This window comes from Haliotis rufescens, unplaced genomic scaffold (genome assembly GCF_023055435.1).
Source record: "Haliotis rufescens isolate VD_foot unplaced genomic scaffold, xgHalRufe1.0.p SCAF_7, whole genome shotgun sequence".
Classification (NCBI taxonomy): domain Eukaryota; kingdom Metazoa; phylum Mollusca; class Gastropoda; order Lepetellida; family Haliotidae; genus Haliotis; species Haliotis rufescens.
The window spans coordinates 49,460,878-49,485,627 of record NW_025964361.1 but is presented as its reverse complement, the minus strand read 5'-3'; the positions used below and the strand labels follow the sequence as shown (position 1 = coordinate 49,485,627).

Genomic DNA, 24,750 nt, shown 5'->3' with positions numbered 1-24,750 from the left:
AATTCTATGCTATCTAAAAATAAAATGTTTGTTCATGATATGTAGAGTGACATCCTGATAATGTGGACTCTCATGTTACAGAGATTAACAAATTACCAAACAAAGGAATAACTTGTACTGATAAAGTCTACTTAAGATTGGATAGGGATATTCTGTGAGTACAGAGGTAGAAAACGGACTTTGTTTGGAGATGTTAACGGTACAAATTGGGAATTGGACTCACGCATGTTAAGCTATATTTCAAGTACCGTATTTGACGTAATAAGCGCCCCGCTCTAATGCGCGCCCACGGCGATATTTGTTGATATATTGGCCAGTGAACAATCCCAATTAGCACCCCTTCCGATTGATCAATGTACACAAGACTGATTTATTTGTGTATAATACGCACTCGTGTGTTATATGCACCCTTAATTATGGGCAATTAAATTCGGGAAAAATATATCTGTCGTATATAAACATTTCAGGCTAAAAACATTACTATTCTAATAAGAGCCCCCTATTTCTAATTTTGAGAGCGCCCTGGGCGCTTATTACGTCGAATACGGTAATAATAAACAAAAGTAACTATGGGAACATGCGTGCCTAGGTTTAGAAGATTTCCGCAATATAGTAAACCGTATTGCATAGTATAAACAGCAGGTGTTTGTGTTCAGACCCTGAGAGAGTGAGTATGGTTTTACGCCGCTTTAAGCAATATCCCAGCAATATCACGGTTCGGACACAAGAAATGAGCTTCACAGAATGGTTGAGACACTGAATGGGAAGAAGTCAAAATTTGTGACATGCAGGCTTCACTTCTGTTCCCACACGATGACAAAATGAATCGTTCACTCACATGCGTGAGTCTGAACAATACTAATCTCCTGATGGTGATACTGTGCTAGCTCAAACTCTTACAAAAGTCAGGAGAAAACATCATATATAAGTGTTTACTTTTGTTTATTCTTAAAAAGTTCAGGTCAGCCCGAATCGCATCTTATTTGTAAGACATCAAAACAACCTCTCCAAACAACAGTCCCATTTATCTTCCGCCTGGACACGCAGAATATCCCTTTCCAATTTGTGTAGTATATTTCCAACAGTAATTGTCCAAAAGGGGGCATTCCAGACAAGCTCCATCTTACTGAGGCAAGATTGTCCCAAAGGGGGCATTCCAGACAGGCTCCATCTTACTGAGGCAAGATTGTCCCACAGGGGGCATTCCAGACAGGCTCCATCTTACTGAGGCAAGATTGTCCTAAAGAGAGCATTCCAGACAGGCTCCATCTTACCGAGGCAAGATTGTCCCAAAGGGGCATTCCAGACAGGCTCCATCATACCGAGGCAAGATTGTCCCAAGAGAGCATTCCAGACAGGCTCCATCTTACCGAGGCAAGATTGTCCCAAAGAGAGCATTCCAGACAGGCTCCATCTTACCGAGGCAAGATTGTCCCAAAGAAAGCATTCCAGACAGGCTCCATCTTACCGAGGCAAGATTGTCCCAAAGAGGGTCTGGATAAACAGCGTTTCACGGTCCATGATGGCGAGGCTGGTGTATACTGTGTTACCAGAGCTTTACATGAAGAACCCACTGATAGGATTTTTACAGAGAAACTATGTTAGTCAAGCCTCGTTAGTCTGGAAACCCTTGAACAATACTCTCAGAAATGTATACTTACAGTCATAGGACATTTCTCCAACACAATTGTTCTTTAATCCAGACATTTGTTAATCCGGACAATTTCACTGGTAACAAATGTATCCGGATTAACGAGGTTTCGCTATACATCCTATGTATCACTTCAGCATCAACAGTATAACTGACATAATCAACAAGTTATTAAAACATTAACAAATGAATGGATAAAACATATTTCTCAGAACACAGTCCAACAAACTGATGTCAAACATGCCTCTTCCCGAGACAAGGGCGTTAACCGACTATAAAAGTCCAGTTTCCATCCTTGCCGAACAAGGCTGGAATTACGGAGTCATATTTTGGCTGCACTAACGAGTCTATGCACAGTCAAATCAAAATCACGTAAGGAAATCGACATCGGGTTCGAAACTGCTGTGCAGATTTCAGTCGGTTGCAGGATTTGCAAAGCATGTGTACCGACAACTAAGCGTCAACAGATATTTTCAAAATCTTTTTATGTTTTTAATCAAGGTGCTCATGTGATTTGATGCACTTATAGATGTTATTATCGATCAGATCACCTTCACAGGGCGACGCCATAATAATTCAATCAAATGCAAGTGATATCAGAGGTGGAATCTAATTGGTCAATAGGAAGGATATAGAAGGGACATAACTCATAATAGCCACGCTACGATTGAGCCCAGAAAATCCAGCCTGGTTTGGCAAGAGTGGGAACTTGCCTTTTACAGTCAGTTAACTCCCTTACCTCAGGAAGATGAGAAACAGGTGACGAAATAATGTGGTACTTTGTGGTGTATCGAAGATGGGAGCTGGCCTCAAGGCACCGTTTTATCAGCTGTGCTTCTCTGCACAATGGAAACATGAAGATGCTAGTGAATACAAGCCAGTATGGAGTGCCATATCCCACTGTACAAACTTAAGCACGAGGAGTTCCTGATTGGTTGCATAGATCATGAGTAGCTTAGAAATATCCTGCAGGGAAATCTGCCCCAATGTAAAAAGAGTGAATTGGGTTTAACGCCGCTTTTAACAGTATTTCAGTTATATCACGGCATATCAGCTTAATGTGGGAGGAAAGCCTGATGTGATGCAGGTACCAGACATTTGCCACAAACCTAGAAACATAATTGGGGCAAAGCGGGATTCAAACCTACAATCATAGGTTTCTTGTGTGTCCAAGGGATGCAACTCTGCACAGCGAATTGCAGCGCCTTAGATGCCTGGGCCACCCGTGGCCCCCAAATGTAAAAAGAAGTAATATTGGGTCAGCATTGTAATGTAAATGTTGTATGACATGTTTGAAATCAACAAGACACAAATTAGCATGTTGATTTTTTTATCGGGGAGAATGTGCAGGCTTGTATGGTACTATCAGTTCCTGTAAGGATGCAGGAGCCAAACAATGCATTGCCTTGTTACCAGAGTCAGTAGTATAAATTGAACTCTTTGAAATGAGTGGTAGTCCACCCAAGTTCCATCCTTGAAGTAAAAGTGAGTGAGTGAGTGAGTGAGAGGGAGAGATTGGTTTCATGCCGCTTTTAGCAATATTCCAGCAATATCACGGCGGGGGACACCAGAAATGGGCTTCACACATTGTACCCATGTCGGAAATCGAACCAAGGTTTTCGGCGTGACGTGCGAACGTTTTAACCCCTAGGCTACCCGACCGCCCCCCTCGAAGTTAGAGTGTCCACTAGCCTATGTAAGGTCCAGTTGTGAAAACTAGACTTTGATATAGGCTAGATGCCCATCTTTATATCAAGAAAGCCTCTGTAGTCAGGTTTTAGGCAAGTCTACTTGCTGAAGACATGCAGGAAAACTATTTTGTTCTGAAACCACTGGTTTAAAAGAAGCGGTGGACCAGCTAGATATGATTAATGGTGTCTACCTGTCATATCACAATTGGTGTATGGTGACTATGTATTCAAATGTTTCCTGAATATGTTTGAGATGAAACAGAAATTAAAATGTAGTTTATCTAAAGTATAATAATAATATATATATATATTAATCTGTTAATCATTAGCTTGACATAAGGCTTAAAAAATTAAAGAATTGGTTCTCAGGCAATGACTTTTTAAAATATAGTGCGGGTGGGCGGTGTCTTTTTGTTGTTGCTTGTTCAAACAAGTATGTAACCAAATAAACAGTTGTGTACCATCAACCTGGGAAAGGGCCTCCCTACATAAACAAGCATACAAACTCCTATTGCCGCCATGACCATAACACGAGAAGTGCAGTAGAGCAGTGTGAATGTAAGGGGAAGTAACTGTGTTCTATATTGGTTCGCATTGTTTTTAAGTACTAGGAATTTTATATATTTTTTAAAACTTGAAATAAAAACAAAACATGTGGCAAACTTTATGATGATGCGGGCGGTGCCTGAGAACCAAGCCTATTGTTTTTTTAGCCTAACAATGAGCGCTGGTCTAGTTGATTGGCAACACCTTGCTGATGTAGGAGTGGATGATGCTGGCCAGGTCAATCCCAGTGTAGTGCCGGAGGCCAACCGTGATGAGTCCAGCCATACCAGTGACCAGCATAATCTGGAGACACTTCACACCGAGTAGGAACTCTGGGATTCTGGGAAAACAAACATGGAGTTCGACAAGGTATGAACCAGACTTCAACCAGTAAAGGCAAATTCAGTAAATTGTTGTCAATGTGAAATGTGAAGTTTGAATGAATACCTATGTTCAGATTTTAAGCTGTTTGATGGGTGAAACATATTTTGTTTGTTTGTTGTTTAACGCGGCACACAGCAATAGTCCAGCTATATGACTGCGGTCTGTTAACAATCAAGTCTGGACCAGACAATCCAGTGATTGACATCATGAGTATCGATCCATGTATTTGGGATACGATGACATGCATCAACCAAGTCAGCGAGTCTGACCACCCGATCCCCTTAGTCGCCTTCTACGATAAGCATAGTCGCCTTTTACGGCAAGCATGGGTTGCTGAAGACCTATTCTACCCCCGATCTTCACGGGTCGAAACATATCTAGTTGATCAGACAAAAAGAATAGTAAACGAGCATGTGTATGACACACAAGCGAGTGTAATGATTTCTATATTACGAATTATTTCTTAATCTTTTTGAGCTATGCAATACACTGTGCAATACACTGATCACGACTGCTGTCTTAGAAAACCACAATTGTAGAATGGCATCAACTATCTTCAGCCATGACGTTGTATCTAGTGTCACATCAAACAATACACTGGTGCACGTGAAGTGATAATTGCACTAGTGCACATACGATTTACTTCAATCCCTATGGTGAATAAAATCGATCATGTCAATTATCGTATTCGACGTAATAAGCGCCCACAGCGATATTTGCTAATATATTGGCTAGTGAACAATTCCAATTAGCACCCTTCCGATTGATCAATGTATACAGGATTTACTTATTCGTGTATAATACGCACTCGTGTGTTATATGAACCCTTAATTACGGGCAATTAAATTTTGGAAAAATATATCTGTCGTGTATAATACGCACATACTTTTCTTTTCAATCATTTCAGGCTGTCAGCATAAACCTAGAAATGTACGATCTCTCAACTCTTTCATCAAAATTATATTTCAATTTCTAATTTTGAGAGCGCCCTGGGCGCTTATTACGTCGAATACGGTAACCCTTTTTCTCAACCCCACCCCACCTGACATGCCTCTCCTGAACACTCTAACAGTAACCATTGAGGTTCTTCTGTCTTGAGTACATGTCATCTTCCCGAGGCAAGTTAGTTAACTAGCTATGAAAGTCCAGTTTCTACCCCTGCCAAACTAGGCTGCAATTAAGGAGTTATATTTTGGCTGGATAAACAAGTCTATGCATAGTCAAATCAAAATCACGTAACGACATCACGTTCGTAAACAACATGGATTTCAACGTACTGATTTCTGTCAATATGTACCGTAAACTGGCGTCATCAGATATTTTTCAAATCTTTTCATGTTTTTAATCAAGGTGCTCATGTGATTTGATGTTCTTTGCGAAGGAAGACCTGTTTCGATCAGATCGTCTTGACTGTTTGAATCAAATGCAAAAATGATATGAGTGGTGGATTCCAATTTGTTAATAAGAGGGGCATAGAAGGGACATAACTCATAATAGCCACTGGCAGCACAACAATCGAGGACAGAAATTCAAGCCTTGTTTAGCAAAGGTAGAAACTGGACTTTTAGAGTCAGTTATCTCCCTTGCCTCGGAAGGATGAGGTTATTGCACTTATATAGTGATGTGCATGTATGTGTGTGTGTTTGTGTGGCTGCTTGTACTAGTCCGGATTGATGCCGTTTATAGTGCTAGCTTACTCAGATACCATGCCGCAGTTTAACATGAATACCCCACTCAGACACAATATACTGACTGTGGATACAGGCTAGTGGATGCTCTTGCCTTGGGAAGATGACCACTGTCACGTAGCTGGAATATTGCTAAGTACATGCATACCACCCTACCTGACTTACCTCCCCTCAACACTCTGACAGTAGGCATTGAAGTACCTCCGTCTCAAGTACATGTATACCACCCCACCTGACTTACCTCCCCTCAACACTCTGACAGTAGGCATTGAAGTACCTCGGTCTCAAGTACAAGTATACCACCCCACCTGACTTACCTCCCCTCAACACCTTGACAGTAGGCATTGAAGTACCTCCGTCTCGAGTATATGTATACCACCCCACCTGACTTACCTCCCCTCAACACTCTGACAGTAGGCATTGAAGTACCTCCGTCTCGAGTACATGCATACCACCCCACCTGACTTACCTCCCCTCAACACTCTGACAGTAGGCGTTGAAGTACCTCTGTCTCGAGTACACGCATACCACCCCACCCGACTTACCTCCCCTCAACACTCTGACAGTAGGCGTTGAAGAACCTCCATCTCAAGTACATGTATACCACCCCACCTGACTTACCTCCCCTCAACACTCTGACAGTAGGCGTTGAAGTACCTCTGTCTCGAGTACACGCATACCACCCCACCCGACTTACCTCCCCTCAACACTCTGACAGTAGGCTTTGAAGAACCTCCATCTCAAGTACATGTATACCAACCCACCCGACTTACCTCCCCATAACACTCTGTCATTAGGCATTGAAGTACCTCCGTCTCGAGTATATGTATACCACCCCACCTGACTTACCTCCCCTCAACACACTGACAGTAGGCATTGAAGTACCTCCGTCTCAAGTACATGCATACCACCCCACCTGACTTACCTCCCCTCAACACTCTGACAGTAGGCATTGAAGTACCTCCGTCTCAAGTACATGCATACCACCCCCACCTGACTTACCTCCCCTCAACACTCTGACAGTAGGCATTGAAGTACCTCCGTCTCGAGTATATGTATACCCCCCACCTGACTTACCTCCCCTCAACACTCTGACAGTAGGCGTTGAAGTACCTCCGTCTTGAGTATATGTATACCAGCCCCACTCCTGCAGTGACACCTGGTGAGGAAAAATGGTTTCTGTTACTGGAATATACAGGAATGTAAGTCTTAAAACACACATTCATGGCCTGAGTAAGTGACGAGAAACTACATGATGGTCTAACCTTTACAGTTGATGCCGATGATTGAACATCCTGACCGTAGTTTCGGAAATTACATGATTCAGAAGTAGTGAGTGAGTTGGTTTTTAACGCCGCTTTTAAGAGTATTCCAGTTATATCGTGGTGTGTCAGCTTAATGTGGGAGGAAAGCCCGAAGTGATTCAGGTCTCAGACGTTTACCACTTTGGTGAAACCCAAGAGCACGGGTATGGTGCTGACAAACCTAGAAACATATTTGGGTCGAACCGGGATTCGAACCCACAATCATAGGTTCTTGGTGTGCCCAAGGGACGCAACTCTGCACAGCGAATCGCGGCGCCTTAGACGACTGGGCCACCCGTGCCCCCTGATTCAGAAGTAAGTAGTAGTGGGACGATACTCCGATGTATCCTGATATTATACTTCTCTAAACAAGTATCGATCACAATTGCACACTTAGTAAAAAGTATAGATTCTGACCTTAAATGTATTTTTTAATAAATGTTACACCAAACACTAATTACGAGTGAAAATGAGTCGTGAAAAAGAAAATATTTTCATACATTGCATCATACTTGGCCCTGCAAGCTGTGTGCCGGGTATTAGCCCATCTTGTCTGTGAGAAAGATGGCTTACACTCCACAGATAGGAGCACATTTAAGTAATGTGATACGTATCGGACTGTGTGCAAAGTATTGTGATACACATCGGATCACACTGTTGGTGTATCGTCCCAGCCCAAGAAATTAGACCAACCTTGCCCTCAAAATCACTCATTTCCACCATCCTTGATTGTGCAGGATAATGAATCTCTATCCTATCCTGTCATGAGAATCTCACGAGAGTTATCGTCGGATCATAGGTTTTCGGACATCATACGTTTTTGGACTTCATGTTTATCGCGTTTTCTTGTGCTATAACAAGGGGTGTGGCATCACACAGATATTGTAAATGTAGCGGCCATAAAATTTCCGAGTCCCGCAATGGGATTCGAACCACAGACCTTCTGACCGAGGTCGGACACCTTGTCTACATGACCAAAGAGGTTAACCCCATCAGCAGGCTGACAAGGTAAGTATGTCATCTGTAGGATGACTCCACGCCCTGCTACATACTCCCCCGTCAACAGAAGGCACGTCCCGGGCCGCATAGTAGGGTACTGAGGCTTATTTTGCTCAAATTTAATATGAACGTGCTCAACCCCACGTTGGGCGCCAATGTAGCGGCCATAAAATTTCCGAGTCTCGCAATGGGATTCGAACCACGGACCTTCTGACCGAGGTCGGACGCCTTGTCCACATGACCAAAGAGGTTAACACCATCAGCAGGCTGACAAGGTAAGGATGTCATCTGTAGGATGACTCCACACCCTGCTACATAAATACTCAGATGATTGCCCAATTTTGAGATAAAGTTTTCTTTTATACATGAGGGAGATGTTTTACAGAAAATTAGAAATCTTTCTTCAGCATCTGAAAACCCATGATCCCAGAATCATTGCATAGGTTAGTTATTTTAGTTTCTGACATACAATAGCAAATGGATCCAGGATATTTGTCATCATGGAACGCAGGTGAGGTGAGGTGAAATGGGGTTTAACGTCGCATCCAAGATTATTGCACTTACATAGCAACGTGCATGTATGTGTGTGTGTGTCTGTTTGTATTAGTCCAGACTGATGCCGATTTATAGTGCTAGCCCACTGAGATTTTATGTCTTTTGGTAGGACGAGCCTGGGGATGGAACCCTGAAGCTTCCTCTCTCTGGGCGAATGCTCTACCACTAGACCTCAGAGGCAGTTAGTGGAATGGAGATATAACACCTTGGATAATCATGGACTCCTATCCACAGAACTGTTACCTCTGCAGGACTTGCAGCAGCCACACTTTACTTCCTTTAGTCCATGTATCACAACACTTTGCTCTCTAAAAAGTCGGGGAAAAGAGTTGGACTTTCAGGATCGTCACCTGGTGAGTCTGAGCGAGTTCTGTATTTCAGTCATGGTGCAATCTCATTCAAATCAGATCTTAGAAGATCTGAGGACATTCCGTTACGAGTTACGTCAGAACAACTTATCATCCAACCAACCAGAGCGTCACTTACCAGATCAGGAAAGTGACGTTAGAATGTGTTTTCAAATCATGCAACCTCGAAAAGGTAAACATGTGGTATTCCAAACGACAGTTACAGCCTGTACAACTGATTCCACCAAAATCATCGACAATCTCTCGCTTACATGGGATAAACATTTGAACAGAAGAGACGAGATATTTTGTCGAGAACTTTGTCAACATATTTTTCAAGCGGAGTCTGGAATGGAAGTTGCCAGTTTGAAACTAGTGGTGTATAGCTTGAGACAGCTGCTTTCTACTTGACTAAAGTCGACTGCTGGTTTTTGTCATTTCTTTGGTCAATGAAAGTACGAGAAAGGTCATTCTGACGTAATCTGATATGGGATGTCCTTAGATCTTTGTTTAGTGAGTTTAACGCCGCTTTTAACAGTATTCCAGTCATATCACGGCATGTCAGCTTAATATGGGAGGAAATCTCCAAGTGATGCATGTTTTAGACGTTTACCACTTCGGTGAGACCCACGAGCACGGGTATGGTGCTGACAAACCTAGAAACATAAACGGGGCGAACCCACAATCATAGGTTTCTGACGTGCCCTAGGGACGCAACTCTGCACAGCGAATTGTGGCGCCTTAGACGACTGGGCCACCCATGCCCCACTTTGTTTAGTGGTAACGAGAACTAAGATATGATCTGAATGAATGTGACAGCTTGTGAGGAAAGCCTAAAGTGATGCAGGTTTAAGAGGTGTTTCTACTTTGGTGAAACCCTTGAGTACGGGTACTGTGCTGACAATCCGAGAATCACATTCAAGGGACGCAACTCTTGAAGGTGAATTGTGTTGCCTTTGACAGATGGGGTGCCAATTCCACCAGATGGGCAATCTAGTGACTGTACAGATACTGACCTGGATGGAAGAAGATGGAGGAGGTCCACAGACAGGCCATGAAGATAGGGTGGAACTCCAGTGTGTTCATTCTGGGGAGGAAATATTAGCATTATACACTAGCTGGGAAGTATTACAATCAGCATTATACACAAGCTGGGCAGTATTACAATCAGCATTATACACTAGCTGGGCAGTATTACAATCAGCATTATCCACTAGCTGGGTAGTATTACAATCAGCATTATACACTAGCTGGGCAGTATTACAATCAGCATTATACACTAGCTGGGTAGTATTTCAATCAGCATTATACACTAGTTAGGCAGTATTACAATCAGCACAATACACTAGCTGGGTAGTATTACAATCAGCATTATACACTAGCTGGGCAGTATTATAATCAGCATTATACACTAGTTAGGCAGTATTACAATCAGCACAATACACTAGCTGGGTAGTATTACAATCAGCATTATACACTAGCTGGGTAGTATTACAATCAGCATTATACACTATTTAGGCAGTATTACAATCAGCACAATACACTAGCTGGGTAGTATTACAATCAGCATTATACACTAGCTGGGTAGTATTACAATCAGCATTATACACTATTTAGGCAGTATTACAATCAGCACAATACACTAGCTGGGTAGTATTACAATCAGCATTATACACTAGCTGGGTAGTATTACAATCAGCATTATACACTATTTAGGCAGTATTACAATCAGCACAATACACTAGCTGGGTAGTATTACAATCAGCATTATACACTAGCTGGGTAGTATTACAATCAGCATTATACACTAGTTAGGCAGTATTACAATCAGCACAATACACTAGCTGGGTAGTATTACAATCAGCATTATACACTAGTTGGGCAGTATTGTAATCAGCATTATACACTAGTTAGGCAGTATTACAATCAGCACAATACACTAGCTGGGTAGTATTACAATCAGCATTATACACTAGCTGGGTAGTATTACAATCAGCATTATACACTATTTAGGCAGTATTACAATCAGCACAATACACTAGCTGGGTAGTATTACAATCAGCATTATACACTAGCTGGGTAGTATTACAATCAGCATTATACACTATTTAGGCAGTATTACAATCAGCACAATACACTAGCTGGGTAGTATTACAATCAGCATTATACACTAGCTGGGTAGTATTACAATCAGCATTATACACTAGTTAGGCAGTATTACAATCAGCACAATACACTAGCTGGGTAGTATTACAATCAGCATTATACACTAGTTGGGCAGTATTGTAATCAGCATTATACACTAGTTAGGCAGTATTACAATCAGCACAATACACTAGCTGGGTAGTATTACAATCAGCATTATACACTAGCTGGGCAGTATTATAATCAGCATTATACACTAGCTGGGAAGTGTTACCTTTAGCATTATACACTAGCTGGGTAGTATTACAATCAGCATTATACACTAGCTGGGTAGTATTACAATCAGCATTATACACTAGCTGGGCAGTATTACAATCAGCATTATACACTAGCTGGGCAGTATTACAGTCAGCATTATACACTAGCTGGGTAGTATTACAATCAGCATTATACACTAGCTGGGCAGTATTACAATCAGCATTATACACTAGCTGGGTAGTATTACAATCAGCATTATACACTAGCTGGGCAGTATTACAATCAGCATTATACACTAGCTGGGCAGTATTACAATCAGCATTATACACTAGCTGGGTAGTATTACAATCAGCATTATACACTAGCTGGGTAGTATTACAGTCAGCATTATACACTAGCTGGGTAGTATTACAATCAGCATTATACACTAGCTGGGCAGTATTACAGTCAGCATTATACACTAGCTGGGTAGTATTACCCTAGCTGGGTTGTATTACAATCAGCATTATACACTAGCTTGGTAGTATTACAATCAGCATTATACACTAGTTAGGCAGTATTACAATCAGCACAATACACTAGCTGGGTAGTATTTCAATCAGCATTATACACTAGCTGGGCAGTATTACAATCAGCATTATACACTAGCTGGGTAGTATTACAATCAGCATTAAACACTAGTTAGGCAGTATTACAATCAGCATTATACACTAGCTGGGCAGTATTACAATCAGCATTATACACTATTTAGGCAGTATTACAATCAGCACAATACACTAGCTGGGTAGTATTACAATCAGCATTATACACTAGCTGGGTAGTTTTACAATCAGCATTATACACTAGCTGGGTAGTATTACAATCAGCATTATACACTAGTTAGGCAGTATTACAATCAGCACAATATACTAGCTGGGTAGTATGACAATCAGCACAATATACTAGCTGGGTAGTATTACAATCAGCATTATACACTAGCTGGGCAGTATTACAATCAGCATTATTCACTAGCTGGGTAGTATTACAATCAGCACAATACACTAGCTGGGTAGTATTAAAATCAGCATTATACACTAGCTGGGCAGTATTACAATCAGCATTATACACTAGCTGGGTAGTATTACAATCAGCACAATACACTAGCTGGGTAGTATTAAAATCAGCATTATACCTTAGCTTGGCAGTATAACAATCAGCATTATACACTAGCTGGGTAGTATTACAGTCAGCATTATACACTAGCTGGGTAGTATTACCCTAGCTGGGTAGTATTACAATCAGCATTATACACTAGCTGGGCAGTATTACAGTCAGCATTATACACTAGCTGGGTAGTATTACCCTAGCTGGGTAGTATTACAATCAGCATTATACACTAGCTGGGTAGTATTACAATCAGCATTATACACTAGTTAGGCAGTATTACAATCAGCACAATACACTAGCTGGGTAGTATTTCAATCAGCATTATACACTAGCTGGGCAGTATTACAATCAGCATTATACACTAGCTGGGTAGTATTACAATCAGCATTATACACTAGTTAAGCAGTATTACAATCAGCACAATACACTAGCTGGGTAGTATTACAATCAGCATTATACACTAGCTGGGCAGTATTACAGTCAGCATTATACACTAGCTGGGTAGTATTACCCTAGCTGGGTAGTATAACATTCAGCATTATACACTAGCTGGGTAGTATTACAATCAGCATTATACACTAGTTAGGCAGTATTACAATCAGCACAATACACTAGCTGGGTAGTATTTCAATCAGCATTATACACTAGCTGGGCAGTATTACAATCAGCATTATACACTAGCTGGGTAGTATTACAATCAGCATTATACACTATTTAGGCAGTATTACAATCAGCACAATACACTAGCTGGGTAGTATTACAATCAGCATTATACACTAGCTGGGTAGTTTTACAATCAGCATTATACACTGGCTGGGTAGTATTACAATCAGCATTATACACTAGTTAGGCAGTATTACAATCAGCACAATATACTAGCTGGGCAGTATGACAATCAGCATTAAACACTAGTTAGGCAGTATTACATTCAGCATTATACACTAGCTGGGTAGTATTACAATCAGCATTAAACACAAGCTGGGCAGTATTACAATCAGCATTATACACTAGCTGGGTAGTATTACAATCAGCATTATACACTAGCTGGGCAGTATTACAATCAGCACAATACACTAGCTGGGTAGTATTACAATCAGCACAATACACTAGCTGGGTAGTATTACAATCAGCATTATACACTAGCTGGGTAGTATTACAATCAGCATTATACACTAGCTTGGTAGTATTACAATCAGCATTATTCACTAGCTGGGTAGTATTACAATCAGCACAATACACTAGCTGGGTAGTATTACAATCAGCATTATACACTAGCTGGGCAGTATTACAATCAGCATTATACACTAGCTGGGTAGTATTACAATCAGCATTATTCACTAGCTGGGTAGTATTACAATCAGCACAATACACTAGCTGGGTAGTATTAAAATCAGCGTTATACACTAGCTGGGCAGTATTACAATCAGCATTATACACTAGCTGGGTAGTATTACAATCAGCATTATACACTAGCTGTGTAGTATTAGAATCAGCATTATACACTATAGTCTGGAAGGTAATTTAAGGTACCGACGTTTACTACAATATCTGAAAAACTATTGGACCCACTCCAGTCAAAGTTTGAATGAGATTATTAAACAGTCATACATTAACATAACTGGATATTACCTTTAAAGACAATCGGTACATTAATAAAAAATCTGTCTATTTAGCTATCACTATATTTCATCAACAACCAGACCTATTCGTCACGAGTGGAACGAGCATTCATTGAAACAGCCATCTGCAGTTGAACAGTTGAACCAATAACCTCAACTTGAAAGGGTGCATGGGAATCATGCACGCACGAATACGGTATTAGCATTGGACGTCTCAACGTGCGTGATTCCCGTGACCCTTTGTATTATTGGTACACAATTTAAAAAAGAATGCTTTGGGTAATTATATAGTGTTGTGATATTATTGGGGGTTTAAATTTTTCATACATATTTGAATGCAAGAGAGTCAAAAGTAATTGGGTAATTGTGATATATTTTGTGTATTTTAAGTTGGTTGGTTGGTTGGTTTGTTGTTTAACGCCGCACTCAGCAATATTCCAGCTATATGACGGCGGTCTGTAAATAATCAAGCCTGGACCAGACAATCCAGTGATTAATATCATGAGCATCGATCCACGCAATTGGGATCAATGACATGCATCAACCAAGTCAGTGAGCCTGACCACCCAATCCCGTTAGTCGCATCTTCACGGGTCATGTATTTTAAGCAAATATGCAATACAGTATACTACGTTTATAAAGAACATGCTTATAACGAACTGACTGATATTACAAACTTATTTTTTAGTCCCAGCTATTTGTTGTATATATGATGTATATATGCTTATAACAAACTATGGTTATTACGAACTAAAATTAGAGGTCCCTTTGAGTTCGTTATAACCGTAGTTTACCGTGTATCTGGAACTCTGAATATCTATATGAAAGATCAGGACCTTTGTATCCCCATCCTCCATTATTCAATGGATCCTTTAGGGCTGGGAGGGGTAACTCAAGTTGGTCCTGAGTAGGACCCGGGTACCCACAGGACTACCCGGACCAGTGGTTAGTCATGTGATATATTGTTTAATGACAAAATTATCTAGGACTCTATGGTTACACTACAAGTCACTAATGTTTGCATTTCTTTCTCACTATGCACCCATTCCTTCTGATTTTTCATATTGTTAAATAAAGACATAACTTAATTCAACTTCAGTGTATGTATGCTTAGATAACTGTCATAGCAACTGATTTACGACTACCATTGTCTGAAGTACATTTGATCGCAAAGGCTAATTACCCTGTAGCCATGACAAGTATATGTCTCCATAACTTAATTGTCACTAATCCCCGTTGTTAATCCTCACCAACATTTCATTGTATTTTGACTGTCAGTCAGCCTGGACTACTATATCACTTCCCTTTAACTACTGCTTTTTCTAGTATGGCATTTATTGCCTTAATTGATCATCCCATGAACTGTGTTGGTTAATCACGCCCACATGTCCAATGTCCAAAGCAACGTCATTGTCTCTTTGTCTGTCCATTGTTGTTCATTACTTTATATGTGTTACCATTACACTTTTACTTGGGTGTTAGTCAGGCTTGGTATTCTGAGTGCTGGTGTAGGGACGACCTCGAGCAGGATGTGCCGCTCGTAGGAAACGCCCTGAGGTGAGCTGGAGCTCACCTCATATGCCTGAGCTGGAAGGTCCGCTCATCGCTGTGTTTGTGTTGTCAGAGCAGGTATTCCGCTCATTGTGCAATTGTTGTTTATTGTTGACATGTTGTGCATAAAGCGTTCGACAGTGATGTCGATTTTGTCCTTTATTCCCCCAGAGCTAATTCCCCGTCAAAATACGCGTTGACATAATACATGTATCTAAAACATGGCCAGGGCTATGCTAAAAATGTTCAATTAGACATTTTAAGACATCTACTGAGACCTACAGTGGGTACTTGGGTAGAGTCAAGTAATAGGGGGGTGGATACCCAGGTAGTAAATTTAAACTCGTCCCAGCCTTAGGATCCATGTCTCCATTCTGTTGTTATAAATTTCCTGGGCCCTGTCGCTACCACAGCTTCCTGACATCCCCACCTCCATCCCTGGCATCATGTTCTTAGTGCACACCATCTCTCGCTCATGACAGTAATCTGATGGGACAGCTACTTTCAGCATTGTGTTATTGAATTGTGGCAAATGGGTCCTGGGAACTTATCATAAAGAATGGAAATATAATACCCCTGATAATCAAGGATGATTCTTCCTTAAATCCACATGCGGATAGAAAAATGCCATCAACAATAATCATTATTTGTATACAACCTTCTGGTTATAGGATGTGTGTATTTACCACAGTGAGTGAGTGAGTGAGTGAGTGAGTGAGTGAGTGAGTGAGTGAGTTGGGCTTAAAGCTGCTTTTAACAGTATTCCAGTTATATCACGGCATGTCAGCTTGATCAAGGAGGAAAGCCCGAAGTGAGGCAGGCCTTAGACGTTTACCACTTCGGTGAAACCCACGAGCACGGGTATGGTGCTGACAAACCCAAACATCATCAGGGCGAACCGGGATTCGAACCCACAATCATAAGTTTCTGGTGTGGCCAAGGGACGCAACTATGCACAGCGAATTGCGGCACCTTAGACAACTGGGCTATCCATGCCCCTATTTACCACAGGAATGTAGAGAGTGTATGCCAAAAGTACACATGTGTTTTCTAAGGGTAAACAAATGGATGCATTTGATGTGACTCTGAAATTAAGAACTTTCTCAATGATCAAATGTTTAGAGGCAAAAATGTTGTACTCACTGCGCTCGAAATGCTCTTTCGAAGGCAGGCTCCCCTGATGTTGCAGGGTAGGGTACCTTGTGCTTCTTCCTCTGAACACCCACATTGACAGCAAATTTTGCTACATTTGTGAAGGAAAAAACATGTTACATACAAAGCCTGGGTGATTCTTACAAACTATTTGTTCTGTGACAATGATGTGTTCATGAATATCTTGTCCCCCATTGATAGTGAACAAAAGCTGTTTTTTAGCCAGTATCAGATATGTTTGAGATATGTCACCCCCACAAACTTTTGAATTGAGTGAGTTAAGATTTAACGTCACATCGACAGTATTTCAGCCATATCGTGATCAAACTTTTGAAGCATACTAAACATTTTTATCATCCCAAACTGGCTCCCACAGGAGATATGGCTTGGGTGAGATCAATGGGTATCTACATTGTAGATATTGCTGCATTAAAATAGTATCATATTGCTTTGCAGACAATTGTGACATCATTGGTTACCATGACGTCACAATCAAATTACATCACTAATGGCTCTGCTACTGAAGCTGTCAGTAGTACTTTTTACACTTAAGACACTGCTTATTACTGTCTACAAACTGAAAAACTGGAAGAATGTTGGATGATAAATAAAATCTCACCCTTGTGTCTTTTGATATCAAATATATCAACACTCGTTGATAAAAGTGGAAAAACTTTTATTATCTCGTGTTGATACATTTGATATCAAGAGACACAAAGGGGCGATTCTCTGTATACATTCGGACATGTCAGTAGATATATACAAAATACATATACACAAACTTGTAGGGCGATATATTTGCAACAAAATAACATGATAGATGAACGTGAATTACCAAATCACAAAATTCACCCTTCCTTTTCAAAAAAGCCATATCTGTAATCGACCTTGACCGTAGGTGCTTTCGTCTTGGCATGGTAAACCAGTGGTCGACTTCATGAGCAATGGTTCATGCCAATAGCTTGAACACACCTGAGTTTTGGATACTCTGCACATTTTCTGACTAGGCATTAATCATTTATTAAATATTTTATAAAGATTCACTCTCTAATTACAACTGTGGAACTTTAAATTAGTTCAGTTAATAATTACAATGAATTTATTGCATGTTAATGAGTGAGTGAGTGAGTTTGATTTTACGCCACTTTTAGCAATATTCCAGCAATATCACGGCGGGGGACACCAGAAATGGGCTTCACACATTGTACCCATGTTGGGAATCGAACTCGGGTTTTCAGCGTGACGAGCGAACGCTTTAACCACCAGGCTACCCAACCGCCCCTTATTGCATGTTAAAGTAAAGTTGGCTAAGTTTCGGCAAAGTGGCTGTTCCAGTTAACACACTACCTCTTCACAACCTTGTGGTAAGGTTGTAGATTGGTGACTTTGTGATATAACACTGTCACAATGTTATTATTATGTCTATGTGTAACATTAATAACGTAATAACAATGTTGCATATTGATGTGAAAACATTGTGTTTGTGATATCACACAACATTTAAGTAACAATGATTCTGGAGTGTTGTTGCGACCTCATGCAGTTTGGTTCGCGATAGTCATAGGAATAGGAGACTTTCATCAACATCAACTTTATTTTCTTAGAAAAACAGATCATTACGATCAAATATATTTGGCATTAGGATTTTCATCCCTTGAATATAATGAATAATATACCTGAACGCAATTGCCCCCCTCCATAACAACGTTTTACGTTACGGTGAAAAATATTAAACTTATTACATCTTATAATTTTAATTTGATATTTCAAATACAGTTTATTAACTGCCATTGCTTTTCTTCCATAGCATTACATCATAGCTGTTTGGTTGAATGGTTGGTTTGTTGTTTAACGCCGCACTCAGCAATATTCCAACTATATGACGGCGGTCTGTAAATAATCAAATCTGGACCAGACAATCCAGTGATTGATATCATGAGCATCAATCCACGCAATTGGGATACGATGACAAGCATCAACCTAGTCAGCGAGCCTGACCACCTGATTCCGTTAGTCGCCTCTTACGACAAGCATGTGTTGTTAAAGACCAAGTGTAAGCCGGATCTTCAAGGAGGTTGTACACCATGAGGCGAGTCTGACCACCCGATCCTGTTACGACAAGCATCGAAGCTGTTTACAGATAGTGACACCAGCAATTACAGCCAAACATTTTTGCAGGCGTGAGTAAGACTGTTACTGGTCGAAAGGGAATCTATTTTGTTTAGGTCATAATATAACTCGCATCACTCCTCACACGTCGCATGTGTGATGTACGACAGAGATTGATAGTTTCCAGAAACTAAACAACTCACACAAATTGCCCCAGGCATGGGTCTTCTATGTGTGTTCATGCGCACTGTGCTGTAAACGCAAGAGGGGCGGTCGGGTAGCCCAGTGGTTAAAGCGTTCGCTTGTCACACCAAAGACCCGGGTTCGATTCCCGACATGGTTACAGTGTGTGAAACCCATTTCTGGTGTCCCCCACCGTGATATTGCTGAAATATTGCTAAAAGCGGCGTTAAAGCATACTCACTTACTCGTAAACGTGAGAATTCCTGTATGTATGTGTGCTATCATATCCCGCCTCCATGGACAACTTGTAAACATGAACCACGAGTAACAATTAAGATGTAGGTACAATTAGAAGAGTCTTATTACATAGTAATTTGAAATTTTCATACCTTGAGTTCGCATTCAGGCAACATTGCTTGCTTAAAACAGTGACATGTCCCTTATTTAACTTATTCCTGCTTTTGGAACTGTTTCCATCGTCAAAACCCATATTGGGAATCTTAAAGCTTGCTTAGTATCTTCAGGAATATATCTTGTTACGGTGACCACAGCTGTTGAACCCTGATATTGACCCAGATGAATTGATGCCTTCAAGATTGTTCTAAAGTAGCATGTAATGTTACACACTGTGATTAATTTTCCTTAAATGTCTCTATTTCAGAAGAATGTTGTTTTCTAAATAAGCAATATTTTGAGAGAAGGTGTATATGCATTGTTTATAAAACAAATTTTGGCAGTAGAAATATAACAATACCGTATTATTGAATTATTCATTTCAGGCTTTGAGTCCAGCGAGTCAACACAATAAAGTACTAGTATCCGGTGATAGATATCTGGAGGAGCTTTCTGTTGACAGTAATACACTGGTTACAATGTGCGTCCTGTCAAAGGACGCGGAAGCCATAATCATTCAATCAACAAATGTGCTTCCTGTCACACTTCACTTAAATAGGACGAGGAAGTGAAAAGCCTTATTCACTCACAAAACAAAATGGCCAATATTTATCAGACACTAAAAAAGTACATTGTACCATTTGTTTACAAGCAAGAAAATTATTTTCTCCTGGAATTTAATTAGGTGCTTTTGACTGACAAAGACACCCGGTCCATGTTAAGTTTTGAAAACTTATATTGTGAGAAACCAAGACATGGAAATTTCGGTTTGTTTTTCTTTATTAAATATGAGAAATTCAGATTGTTCCATCAACATAACTTGTACCAATACATATGTTTTATCTTGGCTTGATTTCCAATTGAAGTTGATTCCTATTCATCTTTTGTTATTTTATCTGTAATCATATCTGATCTAGACATTTTCAAACTATTCAGGATAAATGTATTAGTAGCTTCCTTTTGATATACAATTACCTATCATCATACAGGATTAGGTCAGGATGTTCAAGAAGTTGGTGTTTGTATCAATTCTTATATTTCTTCAATTTCATGCATTATTTATATTTATCAATTTTAAGTTTCCTTTTAACTTATTTTAAACAGTTCACACATTATTACTTTTGTTGTGCACGGTGCAATCTCAATCGGTAATAATCGGTTAAATAAGTGATGTTTGAAGAACAAGTAAAGTATCATCTGTCATTGTACACACTGAATAGAGTTATCACCCCTTCTGAATATTTATTTTGACACACAAGTTATTTTGTGAACTAATTTCATTTACATCGTAATATGTTTAGATGAAAATCATAGCACAAAAAGTTTTTTTTGTCAACTGGACTCAAAACGACAGTGCGTTGTGCAGCAAACACCACTATGAAACGTGAAATAAACATGATCAACGACCTCGAGTTCGCCAAGCCATGCATTCACTGAGCAAATTTGCAACAGTACTCTGTTGTGTTTCATGATATGCGGTTCATTTACGATACAAAACTTCTGTCATTGAATGTACTGTCACATTGTACCTATATGCCGACGAGGTTATGATAAAACAATCTATTTCTGAAATAAGTATCTCGAAATGCACCTTTCAATTCACTTCCGGGATCCTGACAGCAAAATGCTAATTCCAGTGTATTACAGGCATATTTTAGTTGGACCTCAGGATTAAATGTGAAATATTTTCTGTATTAGATACAGAGGATACCATAGGTACGTCATATGCTTCTGGAAATGCACCATAAGAAGTGGTATTTCTCTAACCCTCGTCTTACGTTAATGTTATGTGAAAAATATATTATGATGAAGAAATATCAAGTGGGTCCATGGCATTTCATTGGTTAACTGAGCATATAACTTTTCACTTCTGTTTCCATCAACCGAAAAATAATAAGACCACGCCCGTTACTGGACTACTTGTGTTGCAAAAGTGCCGGACTGTACGTCACGGATTCAATCTCATTAAAATCAGACCTTAGTTCTTGCTACCGCTAAACAAAGATCTGAGGACATCCCATTAGGGGCCAGGTCAGAATGACCTTTCATCCCACCAATCAGAGCGTCGCTTAGCAGATCATGAAAGTGACAGCCGGAATGTGATTTCTAATGATGCAGCCTCGAAAACGTTAAAACGGGGTATTCTGAACGATAGTTACGGGCTTAACAACTGAATCTTTTCAATCTAGACCATGTATTAGCCATTCTAGAACGTTCTTTTGTTCAGGTTTCAAATTTTTAAGCGAGAATTTGTCAAAATATCTTTCGATGCGTAGTCGCCAATTTGAAATTAGTGCCGTAAAGCACGAGAAAGCTGCCTTCTGATTGGCTAATGTTGACTTCTTGTTAGTAATTCCATTGGTCGGTCAGAGTTTGCGAAAGGTCAATTTGACACGACCCGTAATGGGATGTCCTCAGATCTTTGTTTAGCGGCAGCGAGAACTAAGATCTGATTTTAATGAGATTGGTCACAGATTTCGTATTGCTGTCTCTAGATTTCTGTGTGTAATAGATAATCAGTGTGTGACGTCAATTGTTGACATTTATTTATAAGAATTGACTTAAATATGCTTTTTGCATTAACACAGGTTTTGCTGTTGTTTGTTGTTTAACGCCACACTCAGCAATATTCTAGCTATATGACGGCGGTCTGTAAAATGATCGAGTCTGGACCAGATCATGAGCATCGATCCACGCAATTGGGATCAATGACATGTATAAACCAAGTCAGCGAGCCTGACCACCCGATCCTGTTAGTCGCCCTTTACGACAAGCATAGTCGCCTTTTAAGTTTCAAGTACTGTACAAGTTTGGGAAATTCCCATGATTATGAATACAGTATATTTATGTGTAAGGTGAAATGTTATACTTGTCGTACAAGTAGACTGTTTACGTTATTTTATAGTGCAGAGATCATCTACAGGAACAAATAAAGACTCCAAAGACATTCAATATTCAATGAATTAAATTTATGAATTTTAATTCCTGTTTTATTTTCATTTGCCAGAAAACCCTATGTCAAACCTTATTTGTTTCAGAGGCAGATGCAGGAACATATCAGTTATCCATTTATTACAATTTAGGGGAATCAGGGTGGTGTAAAAGTGACTTACATACATGATTTGCACATTCTTTAGAAAACATCAAACGCATAATCAACCACACGAGTATTACCAAGAACACCTCTAATCGATCCAAACTACTTTAGCATCAAATGTGGTTGAAGTCACTCCAAGGAAATATGGTATGGGTGATGAATAATATCGTCTTGCCAGAATATATATATATTGCAACAACGTTCAGCCTTGGTTGTATTGTCGCCCATATGTATGCGAGAGAAACGTTGTCGCAACGTTTTGGATAAACGTTGTAACAACGTAAGAAACGGACGTTGTGACAACGTCTTGATTTGGTTGTATTTCGGGTTACGCACACCGTTGTAGCACCCAATCTGGGAGCCTACAGATTTACGTTGTGACAACGTACAGTCACAACGTTGTAGCAACGAAAACCCAACGTTTGCTGGGGTCCTACAAAGTTTGGTTCAAGCCATTCAACATATATTGTCTTGTAAGCTGACTCAATCTATTCAAGTATATCAATGAAGCAGTTAGTGATTACTGTAATTACACTATCATTTACAACTGGAACACGATTCTGGAGTATATTCTCCCTTATCGCATAGCATGGACTTGTGTCTGCCCGAGTGATATTTGAAACGTGCCAGCAACACGGTCGCATCCATTGATGTCCCGAGCAAAATCCAGCAGAAGACGAGTCGTGTACATCGATATAAGTAAAATTACATTGCGTGACAACTTACCCAGCTGCATTCCCGAGATAAGGGTGACCACTCCAGGCCATAACAGATTCTCGACACGAAGAAAAGACCCGGTAACCTCGCTCATCTTGACTCTTGCCTTCCTGTTCTGATATACCCTTTGCAAAATGTTCACCGAGGTCGGGGGGCAAAGTTCACATGTGCGCGTTGTCAGCTCAGATACAGTGATCTGTCCACACAAGCACGCACGCACGCACACACACACACACACACACACACACACACACACACACACATATATATTCTCATGAAATCAGAATGATGAAAATTATTTGTTTTAATTTTAGAGGAGAGAGTGGATGAGTTGGCATTCGTGACCAACTCGTGTTATTGCGGGACAAGCCAGGTTACGGAAAGGGGCGAGTGGTGACGAATGGATGAGTTGGGTTTAACGCCGCTTTTAACAGCATTCCAGTTATATCACAGCGTGTATGCTTAATGTAAGAGAAAAATGATGCAGGTCCCAGACGTTTACCAATTCGGTGAAACCCACGAGCAATGGTATGGAGCTGACAAACCTAGAAACATTATCGGGGCGAACCGGGATTCGAACCCACAATCATAGGTTTCTGGCATGTCCAAGGGAAGCAACTCTGCACAGCCAATCGCGGTGCCTTAGACGGCTGGGCCACCCGTGCCCCCTTTAGATGAGAGAAGTGTATTATGTAAGATTTCATAGGCTATATGTTAGTCAAATTAAGCCACTGCTTCTGTTTTTGCGGTTCAAAACACATTTGTGACGTCATTCTATTGTTTGAGCAATCCATTATTTTTCAGAGTACATACAGGTCGAGTTAAATTTGAAGTTAATGGTGCGCGGTAACTGAGACCTGAGAACTGAGAACAGATACCATAGATCGAGGATATTATAGAATTAGCTGGTTTATTTGTCAAATATGTAGCTCGTGTTCCATATTAAAGTGGGGGCACGGGTGCCCAGTCGTCTAAGGCGCCGCGACTCGCTGTGCAGAGTTGCGTCCCTTGGGCACGCCAGAAACCTATGATTGTGGGTTCGAATCCCGGTTCGCCCCAATTATGTTTCTAGGTTTGTCAGCACCATACCCGTGCTCGTTGGTTTCACCGAAGTGGTAAACGTCTGAGACCTGCATCACTTCGGGCTTTTCTCCCACATTAAGCTGACACGCCGCGATATAACTGGAATACTGTTAAAAGCGGCGTTAAACCCAA

General features: G+C 40.5%; 1 protein-coding gene across 1 annotated transcript; it reads right to left on the bottom strand.

The window, feature by feature from the left end:
* Positions 1–525: 525 nt before the first annotated feature.
* LOC124110474 (microsomal glutathione S-transferase 2-like) lies at positions 526–23,702 on the bottom strand. The gene is made up of 5 exons (XM_046469854.2): positions 23,545–23,702; positions 17,028–17,127; positions 10,182–10,252; positions 7,038–7,119; positions 526–4,228 (listed from the first exon to the last, which is right to left on the bottom strand). Exons 1-5 carry the CDS (start codon positions 23,627–23,629, stop codon positions 4,075–4,077), a joined length of 492 nt encoding a protein of 163 aa, XP_046325810.1. The 5' UTR covers positions 23,630–23,702; the 3' UTR covers positions 526–4,074.
* Between the last annotated feature and the right edge of the window lie 1,048 nt (positions 23,703–24,750).